This window comes from Salvelinus namaycush, chromosome 26, assembly GCF_016432855.1.
Source record: "Salvelinus namaycush isolate Seneca chromosome 26, SaNama_1.0, whole genome shotgun sequence".
Lineage (NCBI taxonomy): Eukaryota > Metazoa > Chordata > Actinopteri > Salmoniformes > Salmonidae > Salvelinus > Salvelinus namaycush.
In genome coordinates this window covers 15,028,165-15,041,026 of record NC_052332.1, presented here as the reverse complement: position 1 = coordinate 15,041,026, position 12,862 = coordinate 15,028,165, and the positions used below count along the sequence as shown (strand labels likewise).

Here is a 12,862-nt window from a genome sequence, read left to right as displayed (position 1 = left end):
GAATCTTTAGTGACCACAGAGAGTCAGGACACCCGTTTAATATCCCATCCGAAAGGTGGCACCCTACACAGGTCAATGTCCCCAATCACTACCATGAGGTATTGGGATATTTTTTTTAAACCAGAGGAAAGAGTGCGTCCTACCGGCCCTCCAACACCACTTCCAGCGGCATCAGGTCTCCCATCCAGGACCAACCCAGCTTAGCTTCAGAGGTAAGCCACCAACGTAATGCATTTTTACATATACATTTTACATACACATTTTGCATACACATTTTACATACATGGTACTTTTATATACATTTTACATTACATTTTAGTCATTTAGCAGACGCTCTTATCCAGAGCGACTTACAGTAGAGTGCATACATTTTTATTACATTTACATACTGAGACAAGGATATCCCTACCGGCCAAACCCTCCCTAACCCGGACGACGCTATGCCAATTGTGCGTCGCCCCACGGACCTCCCGGTTGCGGCCGGCTGCGACAGAGCCTGGGCGTGAACCCAGAGACTCTGGTGGCGCAGCTAGCACTGCGATGCAGTGCCCTAGACCACTGCGCCACCCGGGAGGCCGGGTGGCGCCGGGTGGCGCATATAAAGCAATTACATAACAATAATTCATTACCAAACATAAACTCTTTAATCCCGCCGCTCAGCCACTCTCAGCCCATCCCACCTATCACCATAGACCACCCTGGTTTGGTTTCCATGTGCCATATATTTGTCAATTGTGCTGTGATGTTTTACATAAATGTTGAACCTTTCTAATCGTATAGTATCCACAGATTGTGAGCTAATAATGAAACCTTTCCTATGAGTATTATTATGTTATTTATATAGCGCAGCTATCAACATTTTTGTCCTCAAATGAAACTGGTATATATTTCTATTTATGCCAATTCCTTTCAGCCAATTTGTATCTTTAATATACAGCAGGTGAACAAGTTCCCTACTTTCTCGCTTTTTCCACTTGCCTCCATTTTTTGTGGTAGTGTTGCAATCAGGTACTTACCTCTCCATGGTTGCAGAATCATATCTATTTTGCTAACTTTCTATCGAAATTTATTGTGGTAAGTTCCTTTATATTGTTTGAGATGTGAATACCAAGTACGTCTACTTCACCATCCGCCCATTTTATTGGTAAACTCCAAGGTAGTGTAAACACTGTGTCTTTTAACGATCCAATACTTAATATGGTACACTTGTCATAATTAGGTTTTTAGTCCATAGACGCTAGAAAAGTGATCAAGATCTTCACTGAGACAGTACAGGGATCTAGATTGCGGACTTATGAAAAAACTTCAGTCATCGGCATACATTGACACTTTAGTTATTATCCCCAAGATTTCTAACTCCTTGATGTTCTAATTGTAATAGTGAGAAAGACTTGCCACGATGGTCATTCACACACACACAACACAGCCATTCTCCACGCCACGTGTGTGCCACACAGTCCAGACACCGTATTGTCTTGTATTGGGGAGGGAGAGGAAGTGTTTACAGCTGTACCCAAAACCTCAGCAGTCTTTGATGTGGGCCATCTTGTTAGGCCATAGCGTCTGTGCTTTACTTTATTGCTCAGTCAGCTAAGGTCTCTGACAGGCTAAGACGCAACACGGCAAAGACTCTCTGCACCCAAAATGGCACCCTATTCCCTATTTAGTGAACTACATTTTACAGTGCCTTCAGAAAGTATTCAGACCCCTTGACTTTTGCCACATTTTGTTACGTTACAATCTAATTCTAAAATTGATGAAATAAATACAGTCTACACACAATGCAGTCTACACGCAATACCCATCAGCAGTCTACACACAATACCCCATAATGACAAAGCAAAAACAGTTTCTAAGAAATGTTAGCAAATGTATTAAAAATAAAAACAGAAATACCTTATTTACAAATATTCAACCATTCAGACCCTTTGCTATGAGACTCAAAAATGTAGTTCAGGTGTATCCTGTTTCCACTGATCATCCTTGAGATGTTTCTACAACTTCATTGGAGTCCACCTGTGGTACATTCAATTGATTGGACATGATTGAAAGTGCATGTCAGAGCCATGAGGTCAAAGGAATTATCTGAAGAGACAGGTTTGTGTCAAGGCACAGACCTGTGGAAGGGTACCAAAACATTTCTGCAGCATTGAAGGTCCCCAAGAACACAGTGGCCTGCATCATTCTTAAATGGAAGAAGTTTTGAACCACCCGGCCAAACTGAGCAATCGGGGGAGAAGGGCCTTGGTCAGGGACATGACCAAGAACCCGATGGTCACTCTGACAAAGCTCCAGAGTTCCTCTGTGGAGATGGGAGAACCTTCCAGAAGGACAACCATCTCTGCAGCACTCCACCAATCATTCGCTTTCTGGTAGAGTGGCCAGATTGAAGCCACTCCTCAGTGGAGTTTGGTGTTTGCCAAAAGGCCCCTGAAGGACTCTCAGACCATGAGAAACAACATTATCTGGTCTGATGAAACCAAGTTTGAACTCTTTGGCCTGAATGCCAAGCGTCACATCTGGAGGAAACCTGGCACCATCCCTGCGGTGAAGCATGGTGGTGACAGCATCATGCTGTGGGAGTGTTTTTCAGCGGCAGGGACTGGGAGACTAGTTAGGATCGAGGCAAAGGTGAACGGAGCAAAGTACAGATGAAAAACCCATCCAACCTGACAGAGCTCGAGAGGATCTGCAGAGAAGAATGGGAAAAACTCTCCAAATACAGGTGTGCCAAGCTTGTAGCGTCATACCCAAGAAGACTAAAGGCTGTAATCACTGCCAAAGACGCATCAACAAAGTACTGAGGAAAGGGTCTGAATACTTATATAAATGTGATATTTCAAAATGTCTAAAAACTAGTTTTGCTTTGTCATTATGGGGTATTTGTTGTAGATTGATGAGGGAAAAACATTTCGTATTTATTAATTTTTTAGAATAAGGCTGTAACGTAAACATTTTTGGAAAAAGTAATGGGGTCTGAATACTTTCCGAATGCACTGTAGGATGCAGCCTTGATTTGATAACAGAATGGCCCGCATACTCAATATGATCCTAATTACCACTTTAACGACAACGTTTAGATCCAGAAGTTTTTCGTCAGGTCACCTTCGTTCCAAATACAGTGTGCAGACTTTTCTGTATTTTTCATGTATCCTTTATGTATCCTGTCATTAGTACTTACCATTTCTCCCATTACTCCTGGAGGCCCTCGTTGACCAGGATCACCTGTTGGCCCCTGGGTGAGATGTCAGAAGAGATGAATAGATAGAGAGATAGAGACAGACAGTTAGCAACAGATCAGACAAACGTGTAACTCACAACAAAGAGGTCAAACAGTATAAATCAACACTTTTGCTGAGTGTGTAGACTAGAGAGAGAGAGAATTATCAGGCGTTCATCTCAACTACATTATGTCATGTAAACCAGTATTCATGTCATGTAAACCAGTATTCATCATCTGGGTATACTACCCAGATGATGAGACTCTTCACCACACCTAATGTAGGACCAAATATGCAGGGAAGGGGTCTCACTCACCTGTGGGCCTGGCTTCCCCATCTCCCCAGCTGGTCCTGGGGGTCCCTGCTCCCTCTGCAAGCAAACAGAGAACAGAACAGTGTCAGGAAAAACCATAATGCACCCTGCTGTATTCTATGACCGGTATACTCTATAAGACCCTAATTGTGTCCCAAATGGCACCCTATTCATGTTATAGTGCAGTATTTTTGGCCAGGACCCATATGACTCTGGTCGAAAGTAATGCACTATATATAGGGAATAGGGGGCCATTTGGGATGCATTCCCAGCCAGTCTAGTCCCAGTCATGGGAGCGATGTCCATTACTTACAGGCCAGCCAGCGCTGAGCAACTGGTAGAAAGAGGTTTTCTGGAAGAAACATAGAGACATGGCAGATTATTTCAAGTTTCACAAAGTCAGAATTCCTTTAAAAAAAATAAAAATAAAGGAAATGTATATGGATTTACATAACAATTTTATTAATGCCTATGTTCCATCGTTCATATCATTGCCATCTTAAAGGGACATTTCACTCATAAATTAAAGTGCCTATGTTTTCAGATGCTTTCACAACATTGGTTGTGAACTGCAGATCCAGCTATACGCCTCAATCCCAAATGTCAAATTTCTTGGTTTTCCTGCTTTTATTCAGTGCCATATCCTCTCAAAACAAAGCACTGGTGCTAAAATAAAACATATTTTCATCATCCTCACTCAATAGATACTGCAGCACAGTATCAGTTCAAAGCCCAGTGTAACAAATCGCCCATCACTACTTTACTCTTACACCGCATCTTTATTCAATAATGTCCATGCAGTTTTTCATCACGCTGATCATCATGCCGTATTACACAGCCTGCAGCTGTGTTCAGACTCAGAGCAGGCAGGAAGATCAAACTGATGAGGGATGGCTGGAGCACGAGCTCACACGCACCAACAGTGTGGGGTCAAAGACTGTACAGCTAATCTGGGAAAACCTCTGGGGGAAAATAGGGTTGCAAAATTCAGGTAACGTTCCCCAAATTCCCAGGATTTCCAGAAATCTAAAACATTTTCCAGAAATAACTGTCAATTTAGGGAAAGTTACCCGTATTTTGCAAACCTACACAGGCAGTCTATAGGTTCATAGCATTAGACTGAATGTCCCCCTGGAGTTGGGGTAAGGCTAAGGTGGGAGTTGGGGAGAGGTTGTGTTACAGCTGGGGGTTGGGATTTAGGGGTGGAGTTGAGGTGTAACAGATTTCAGTTGGGTTTGGCGTGAGGTTCAGGTTCAGGTTAAGCGAGATAGGGTGACGTTGGGGTAGGATTCGGGGTGAAATGAGGGTTGTCAACTCACCTGAAAAGTAGCCCACTCCTCAACAGTGTTCTTCCACAGGTAGAAAGAGGGCAGGCCAGGTGGGCCGGGGGGGCCTGGATCCCCCTGTCGCCCTGCACGCCCCTCAGACCCCAGCTGGCCCTGTAAGAAATATAATAGGTATTAGTTACAATATCTACACCTAGAATAAACTGAAATGATACAGTCAGTCCTATTGGACTGTGAGAGAAAACAAATGTACAGGAGGACTTGGAGTCAAAGAGAGGCTGCAGAGGCTAGGGGTTTACAACTGTAAACACATTCATTATTATCTGTACTTCAGTCGTAAAACAAAATCTGCTCACGCTCTGATCCTATTGCAATTCCATAATTTAGTAGGACACAGTAAAGGTGCATTGAAATGTGAGTAGGTCAAGCAGACTAACCCAACATATAATCATAGGCCATGATGCCATCAATTAAAACCACCTCAAGCCATTCCAAAACGTCAACTCCTCTTACCTTGTCACCTTTGAACCCACGCAAGCCAGCGTGACCAGCAAAACCCTGGAGAACGTAAACAACAACAGAGAGAAAGAGAGAGAGAGATCACAGAACATGTGAGACATTCATTCAAGTTAATTCAGGGATGCAGTGGGGTGCAGAGGGACAGCCCTCTCAACTTCTCATATAGCTCCTGTATCATACAATCAAATGTGATGTAACCGATGCCCTAGTAAGCTCAAGCACAACAACAAACAACTCATTGACTAACAGATGAATCCTAAAATCCAAATGAGTGTCGACAAAGAGCCCCCGAGGCATCATATCCATCTACAGCTTAATAGTACTGTAATAAACATTAACTACCAAATAGGTTACAACATCCGCCCTGTCCACTATTAACAGACTGAGACAGGCTGCCAGTCAGAGGAGAGCAGCTGACCCCAGTAAACATTCCCTTTACCAGGGTTTCCACTGCAGCCCGCCTCCTATGAAAGCCAAAAGTCAGTACCTTTTAGAGTTCTTCCTGCCCACAGTTTAGATACTCATTAAGCCAGCTAAAAAGACAAGCTTTCAGAAGCCTAAAGAGCACAGCAATATGGCCATGCATTTAACCTTGGCCCCGCTGCCCTGTGGAAACTGTGGAAGCAGCAAAGCATACCACCGCAACCAACAAAATGGCTTCCTCTTAGTGGGGAGAAATAACAATCCAGCAACATCAACCATCACCAATCAACCACAAGGAATATGGTCCAGTACATTCAACACAAAAAAAAGGAGATTAATGTTTCTGGTCTTTTTAGTCAGCTATCATATGCAGTGCCCTCGGAAAGTATTCAGACCCCTTGACTTTTTCCAATTTTTTTTCTAAAAGGGATAATTAAAAAAAAAAAATGCTCAGCAATCTACACACAATACCCCATAATGACAAAGTGAAAAAAGGGTTTTCGAGATTTTTGCTAATTTATTACAAATAAAATACAGAAATACCTTATTTACATAAGCATTCAGACCCTTTGCTATGAGACTTGAAAATTCATCTTAGGTGCATCCTGTTTCCAATGATCATCCTTGAGATGTTTCTACAACTTGATTGGAGTCCACCTATGGTAAATTCAATTGATTGGACATGATTTGGAAAGGCACACACCTGTCTATATAAGGTCCCACAGTTGAATGTGCATGTCAGAGCAAAAACCAAGCCATGAGGTTGAAGGAATTGTCCGTAGAGATCCGAGACAGGATTGTGTTGAGGCACAGATCTGGGGAAGGGCACCAAAACATTTCTGCCGCATTGAAGGTCCCCAAGAACACAGTGGCCTCCATCATTCTTAAATGGAAGAAGTTTGGAACCACCAAGACTCTTCCTAGAGCTGGCCGCCCGGCCAAACTGAGCAATCGGGGGAGGTGACCAAGAACCCAATGGTCACTCTGACAGAGCTCTAGAGTTCCTCTGTGGAGATGGGAGAACCTTCCAGAAGGACACCCATCTCTGCAGCACTCCAACAATCAGGCCTTTATGGTAAAGTGGCCAGACGGAAGCCACTCCTCAGTAAAAGGCGCATGACAACCCGCATTGCTTTTTCCAAAAGGCACCTAAAGACTGTTAGATCACGAAAAACAAGATTCTCTGGTCTGATGAAACCAAGATTCAACTCTTTGGCCTGAATGCCAAACGTCACGTCTGGAGGAAACCTGGCACCATCCCTACGGTGAAGCATGGTGGTGGCAGCATCATGCTGTGGGGGTGTTTTTCAGTGGCAAGGACTGGGAGACTAGTCAGGATTGAGGCAAAGATGAATGGAGCAAAGTACAGAGAGATCATTGATGAAAACCTGCTCCAGAGTGCTCAGGACCTTCGACTGAAAATAGTTGTGCAGCAACGCTCCCCATCCAACCTGACAGAGCTTGAGAGGATCTGCAGAGAAGATTGAGAGAAACTCCCCAAATACAGGTGTGCTAAGCTGGTAGTGTCATACCTAAGAAGACTCAAGGCTTTAATTGATGCCAAAGTTGCTTCAACAAAGTACTGAGTAAAGGGTCTGAATAATAATATGTAAATATGAAATATATATTTTTATATAAATTAGCTAAACTTTCTAAAAACCTGTTTTAACTTCGTCATTATGGTGTATTCTGCTCAGATTGAAGAGATTTTTATTTTATTTTTTAAATTCATTTTAGAATAAGGCTGTAATGTAACAAAATGTGGAAAAGTCAAGGGGTCTGAATACTTTCCGAAGGCACTGTACGTCACGTCATGTCAGCATGAGTCCGTAAAGCTTAGATAACACATAAGATTTACATGCAACAAGGATATAAAAATTCCATGGAATGCCATCTACGTCAGGGGCTATAGCCAGACCTATCATTGTCACACGCACGCACGCACGCACGCACGCACGCACGCACGCACGCACGCACGCACGCACGCACGCACACACACACACACACACACACACACACACACAGCATGTTGTCAGTGAGTACAAGTATCTGGGGTTGATTACTAATGTTTGTTTTATTACAATGTGTCTGTTAAGTAAATAGCTAACCATATGAATCGTGCCCTTGGCCCCATCATTGCAAAGTCTAAAGCCATGGGTGGCCTACCATTTAAATGTTTCATTAAACTGTTCCATTCATTGGTGCTACCTATTATTACGGTACTTGTGCTGCAACAATATGGGGGCACCGAAATTATACTTGTGTTAATGCTGTTTTAACCATGCCTGCAGATTTGAACTTGGTGTAGGTAAATACATGACAAATGCTGCTATTCAAGGCGATATGGGCTGGAAAACTATATGGCATCACCAGTCGCTATATATATATTTTTAAATTGGCAGATGAACGTCAAATGAACATCTATGTAAAAGTGTATTTTTTTTACGGCTTGCGATGCTGCTACTGCAAATATTTTTTGTTCATATACCATTTCAAAGCCTTTTATTACTTCATCCATATGACTCGACACCGATACAGACAAAGTGTCCTCTAGAAATGAACGTAGTACTTTTGAATCAGAACTTTTAGAGAGCAATGAACTAAAATGTTACTAACGGATAAACAAACCTGAAAGTAAAACTGTGCAACTACTGCCTTTTTAAATGCACTTTTGGGATATAACCTTATGTACGTACTGTTTAATCCAAGCAATATAGAAGCGCGTTTGATGTCAAATGGCGTTAGATGTCAAATGGCCCCTCTCGCTATCGAGACTGGGCGATACACAAACACTCTCATAGATAAATGTGTATGTACTTTTTGTAACTCTGGTTCCATTGATACTTAAGCTCATGCCTTACTGTGGGTTATACAATGAAATTAGGGATTACCTTTTTTGTCAGCTGTCCAGCCAAAATTAAAATTTTAACGGTCTTGATGAACATAATAAACTATGTGAAATGTTATCAGGTAACTATAATGTAAATGCCTGTGCCAAAGCCTGTCATCTTATCCTCCAACGGAGACATTTTTAGTGCCTAATTATTAGTGCTATTGTCCTTTAATCCACTGTATTTTGGGGGGTTTATGCATACATGTATATAGATTACAGTACCAGTCAAAAGTTTGAACACATCTACTCATTCCAGGGTTTTTCTTAATTTGTACTATTTTCTATATTGTAGAATAATAGTGAAGACATCAAAACTATGAAATAACACATATGGAACCATGTAGTAACCAACATTTTTTTTAACAAATCTAATTATATTTTAGCTGTCATCAAGGCAGAGTGTGCAAAGCTGTCAACAAGGCAAAGGGTGGCTACTTTGAAAAAATTTCAAATATAAAATATTTTTTGATTTGTTTAACACTTTTTTGGTTTCTACATGATTCCATATGTGTTATTTCATAGTTTAGAAAATAGTACAAATAAATAAAACCCCTGGAATGAGTACGTGTTTCCAAACTTTTGACTGGTACTGTATGTCTGTACTATTATAGATGACCACTCAATTTGAGTGTATGTGTACAAAAAAATTGTATTTCGTATTATCGTATCATTGTTCAAACTCTAAACTCTATATCACCATGGCCAGGAGCCCATGAGACCATAATGTATTCTTGCTTTCCAGGAGAAGGTGCTTCATTACTGTAGTCTTCCCCACTGCAGAGCCTTTTACTCTTCATTCATGTTCTCTACAGCCGGGATTAATCACAGTAATGGTGTCGAGTGATCCCAGGCCTTTATAACAGACAGATAGCCAGGCTGAAGCTCCAGGACCAAGCCAGACTGGGCCAGATGTTGCTCCATCTGGGTCTGGTTCTGAAGGATCTAAGTGGTCCGGCCCGGTCTTGTAAACCAGGCAAACCTCTGATTGGGCCGGATAGCAGAGCTTCATGCCCCCTCCACCAATTAAAGAGGCTTGTTGATGTGATTGCTGTGACTAATGCGGTAATGAAGGCATTGACACTTGGTGCCATTTGGAGCTGTGGAGTTGCTAATGTGAAGAGAGGAATATGAAAAATATCAGAAGACTCTTACCTCCTTTCCTGGGGGCCCCATTCTGCCTGGGGGCCCTCTCTGGACCCTATACATCTGGCCATCAGAGCCCAGAACCAGGTCCCCTGCTCTGGATACGATGGTCACAGTGCCTGGGCGTTCTGGTCCTCGTTCCACAGTGATAGCACAGTCAGGGTTTGGGTCAGGCTGGGTGGGGATGTGTGTGGTGGGTCTCCTCTCCTCAGTCACAGCTTCTAGAGGGGGGGCAGGGGGCACTGAGGTGGGGGCGAGGGCGGTCCGTAAGGGGGTCTGGGGCCCCTCCACCTCCTGCCTCAACAGGTTAAAGTCTGGGTGCTCCGGGTCCAGGGGGGTCTTTATTGGAGTCTTAACAATGGAAGGCTTCTTCGAGGAAAACTCAGGATCCAAATCAATAATGCTGTCATCCGAGGGTTTCCCGGGAAACAGGCCGATGCCCCTCCCTCCAGAGTCTGCCGTCTTCTTGTCCATGGTGATGTTCTCGTCCAGGAGTTTGGAGGAGGGCTCAGGCTTGCCCTCATGGCTGCCCTTAGGGCCCTGCCTGCTGGGTTTCCACTGAGGATTAAGGTGCCCCCCGTGGAGATTTGGATCAGCCAGATCTGTGTCTTCATCCACCACAAAGACGTCTCCTCGTCCCACCATACCTTTCTGGTGGGGACCCCATGTCCCGTCCCCACGCTGACTCCCAGTCTGCCCAAACACATCCTATGGAGACACAACACAAACACAATTTATGAATTCTGGTGCTGAATAGGAATATACACTGAGAGTACAAAACAGTAGGTACACCTTCGTAATATTGAGTTGCACCCACTTTTGCCCCCCTTTTGGACCCCCTTTTGCACTTGGTGTCCTTTGGCTGGTGGACCATTCTTGATACACATGGGAAACTGTTGACCGTGAAAAGCCCACCAGCATTGCAGATCTTGACATACTCAAACCGGTGCAACTGGCACCTACTACCATACCCCGTTCAAAGGCACTTAAATATTTTGTCTTTCTTGTCCATTTACCCTCTGAATGACACACATACACAATCCATGCCTCAATTGTATCAAGGCATAAAATGTTTTTTTTTTACCTGTCTCCTCCCCTTCATCTACACTGATTGGAGTGGATTTAGCAGGTGACATCTGTCACGTTGTTCGTAATAATGATGGTCGGACCAAGGCGCAGCGTACGTAGAGTTCCACATACTTCTAATGAATGAAGTGAAACTTAAGCAAATACAAAACAAATAAAGAATAAACTAACCATGACGACAATGCAGTGCTAACAGGCAACTAAACATAAACAATATCCCATAACCCAAAAGTGGAAAAAATGCTACTTAAGTAGCAGACCGTGGACCGTCTCAGGAGGTTCCGGACCGCGGACCGTCTCAGGAGGTTCCGGACTGTAGACCGTCTCAGGAGGTTCCGGACTGTGAAACGTCGCCGGAAGCTCTGGATTGGGAACTGTCGCCGGAAGCTCTGGACTGGGAACTGTCGCCAGAAGCTCTGGACTGGGAACTGTCGCTGGAAGCTCTGGACTGGGAACTGTTGCCGGAAGCTCTGGACTGGGAACTGTCGCCGGAAGCTCTGTACTGGGGATCGTCGCAGGAAGCCTGGTGCGTGGGGCCGGCACTGGTGGTACCAGGCTGGTGACACGCACCTCAGGGCGAGTGCGAGGAGCAGGTACATGATGTACTGGACTGGGGAGGCGCACTGGAGGCCTAATGCGTGGGGCCGGTACAGGTGGCACCGGACTAGTGACACGCACTTCAGGGCGAGTGCGAGGAGCAGGAACAGGACGCACCTGACTGGGAAAGCGCACTTGAGGGAGAGTGCGAGGAGCAGGCACAGGACGTACCGGACTGGGGACACGCACTTGAGGGAGAGTGCGAGGAGCAGGAACAGGACACACCTGACTGGGAAAGCGCACTTGAGGGAGAGTGCGAGGAGCAGGCACAGGACGTACCGGACTGGGGACACGCACTTGAGGGAGAGTGCGAGGAGCAGGATCAGGACGCACCTGACTGGGAAAGCGCACTTGAGGGAGAGTGCGAGGAGCAGGCACAGGACGTACCGGGCTGTGGAGACGTACTGGAGACCTGGTGCATATAGCCGGCATCAATGGTACCGGAACTTTAACACACTTCGCACGGCAAGTGCGAGGAGCTGGCACAGGACGTACTGGGCTGTGAAGGTGAGCTGGCACAGGACGTACTGGGCTGTGAAGGTGCACTGGAGACCTGGTGCGTATAGCCGGCATCAATTATTCCGGAACTTTAACACACTTCTCAGGACGAGTACGGGGAGCTGACTCAGGTGGCACCAAACTGACAACACGTTCCTTTAGGCAAAATCCGTGCATCCTCCACCAACTTAACAACTCTCTCATTTCTCTCTCCTCCAAATTCTCCTTCTTCTCCCAGACTGGCTCTGGTTCACTCCTCGGCTCCACCGACTGCTCCATGTGCCCCCCGCAATTATTTTTATTGGGGTTTCTGTGGCCTTCCTCCCCAACTTTGTCGCTGTCCCTCCTTCGCTGCTCCGCCTGCTTCCATGGCAGGCTCTTCTCTCCTGCCATTATGTCGTCCCAAGTCCAGGATGTTCTCTCCCTAATCTCCTCCAAAGACCAGGATGCCATTACCTCCCGGTCTGCTTGGTCCTTTGTAGATGGGATATTCTGTCAAGTTGTTCGTAATAATGATGGACATATATGTTTTGCATAAGATATGTGAAATACAGTGACTTCAGCACCCATATCTAGTAAAAAAAAATCTACTGCAAAATACATATATTTTTTTTAAATAATAATTTAACATTTTTTGCCCTTTTTTCTCCCCAATTTCGTGGTATCCAATTGGTAGTAGTTACAGTCTTGTCTCATCGCTGCAACTCCCGTACGGACTCGGGAGAGGCGAAGGTCGAGAGCCATGCATCCTCCGAAACACAACTCAACCAAGCCGCACTGCTTCTTGACACAATGCACATCCAACCCGGAAGCCAGCCGCACCAATGTGTCAGAGGAAACACCGTACACCTGGCAACCTGGTCAGCGTGCACTGCGCCCGGCC

At 44.8% G+C, this 12,862-nt stretch overlaps 1 protein-coding gene across 1 annotated transcript in view; it reads right to left on the bottom strand.

Annotated features, from left to right (window-relative positions):
• si:ch211-196i2.1 (collagen alpha-2(I) chain) overlaps window positions 1-12,372 on the bottom strand; it is a 38,991-nt gene extending 26,619 nt beyond the window's left edge. Inside the window, exons 1-6 of the mRNA XM_038965728.1 lie at window positions 12,310-12,372; window positions 9,808-10,506; window positions 5,334-5,378; window positions 4,854-4,973; window positions 3,848-3,886; window positions 3,538-3,591 (exon numbers count right to left, since the gene is read on the bottom strand). Of these exons, the coding sequence (XP_038821656.1) occupies window positions 3,538-3,591; window positions 3,848-3,886; window positions 4,854-4,973; window positions 5,334-5,378; window positions 9,808-10,506; window positions 12,310-12,372 (1,020 nt within the window). The remainder of the gene's footprint in view (window positions 1-3,537; window positions 3,592-3,847; window positions 3,887-4,853; window positions 4,974-5,333; window positions 5,379-9,807; window positions 10,507-12,309) is intronic.
• Between the last annotated feature and the right edge of the window lie 490 nt (window positions 12,373-12,862).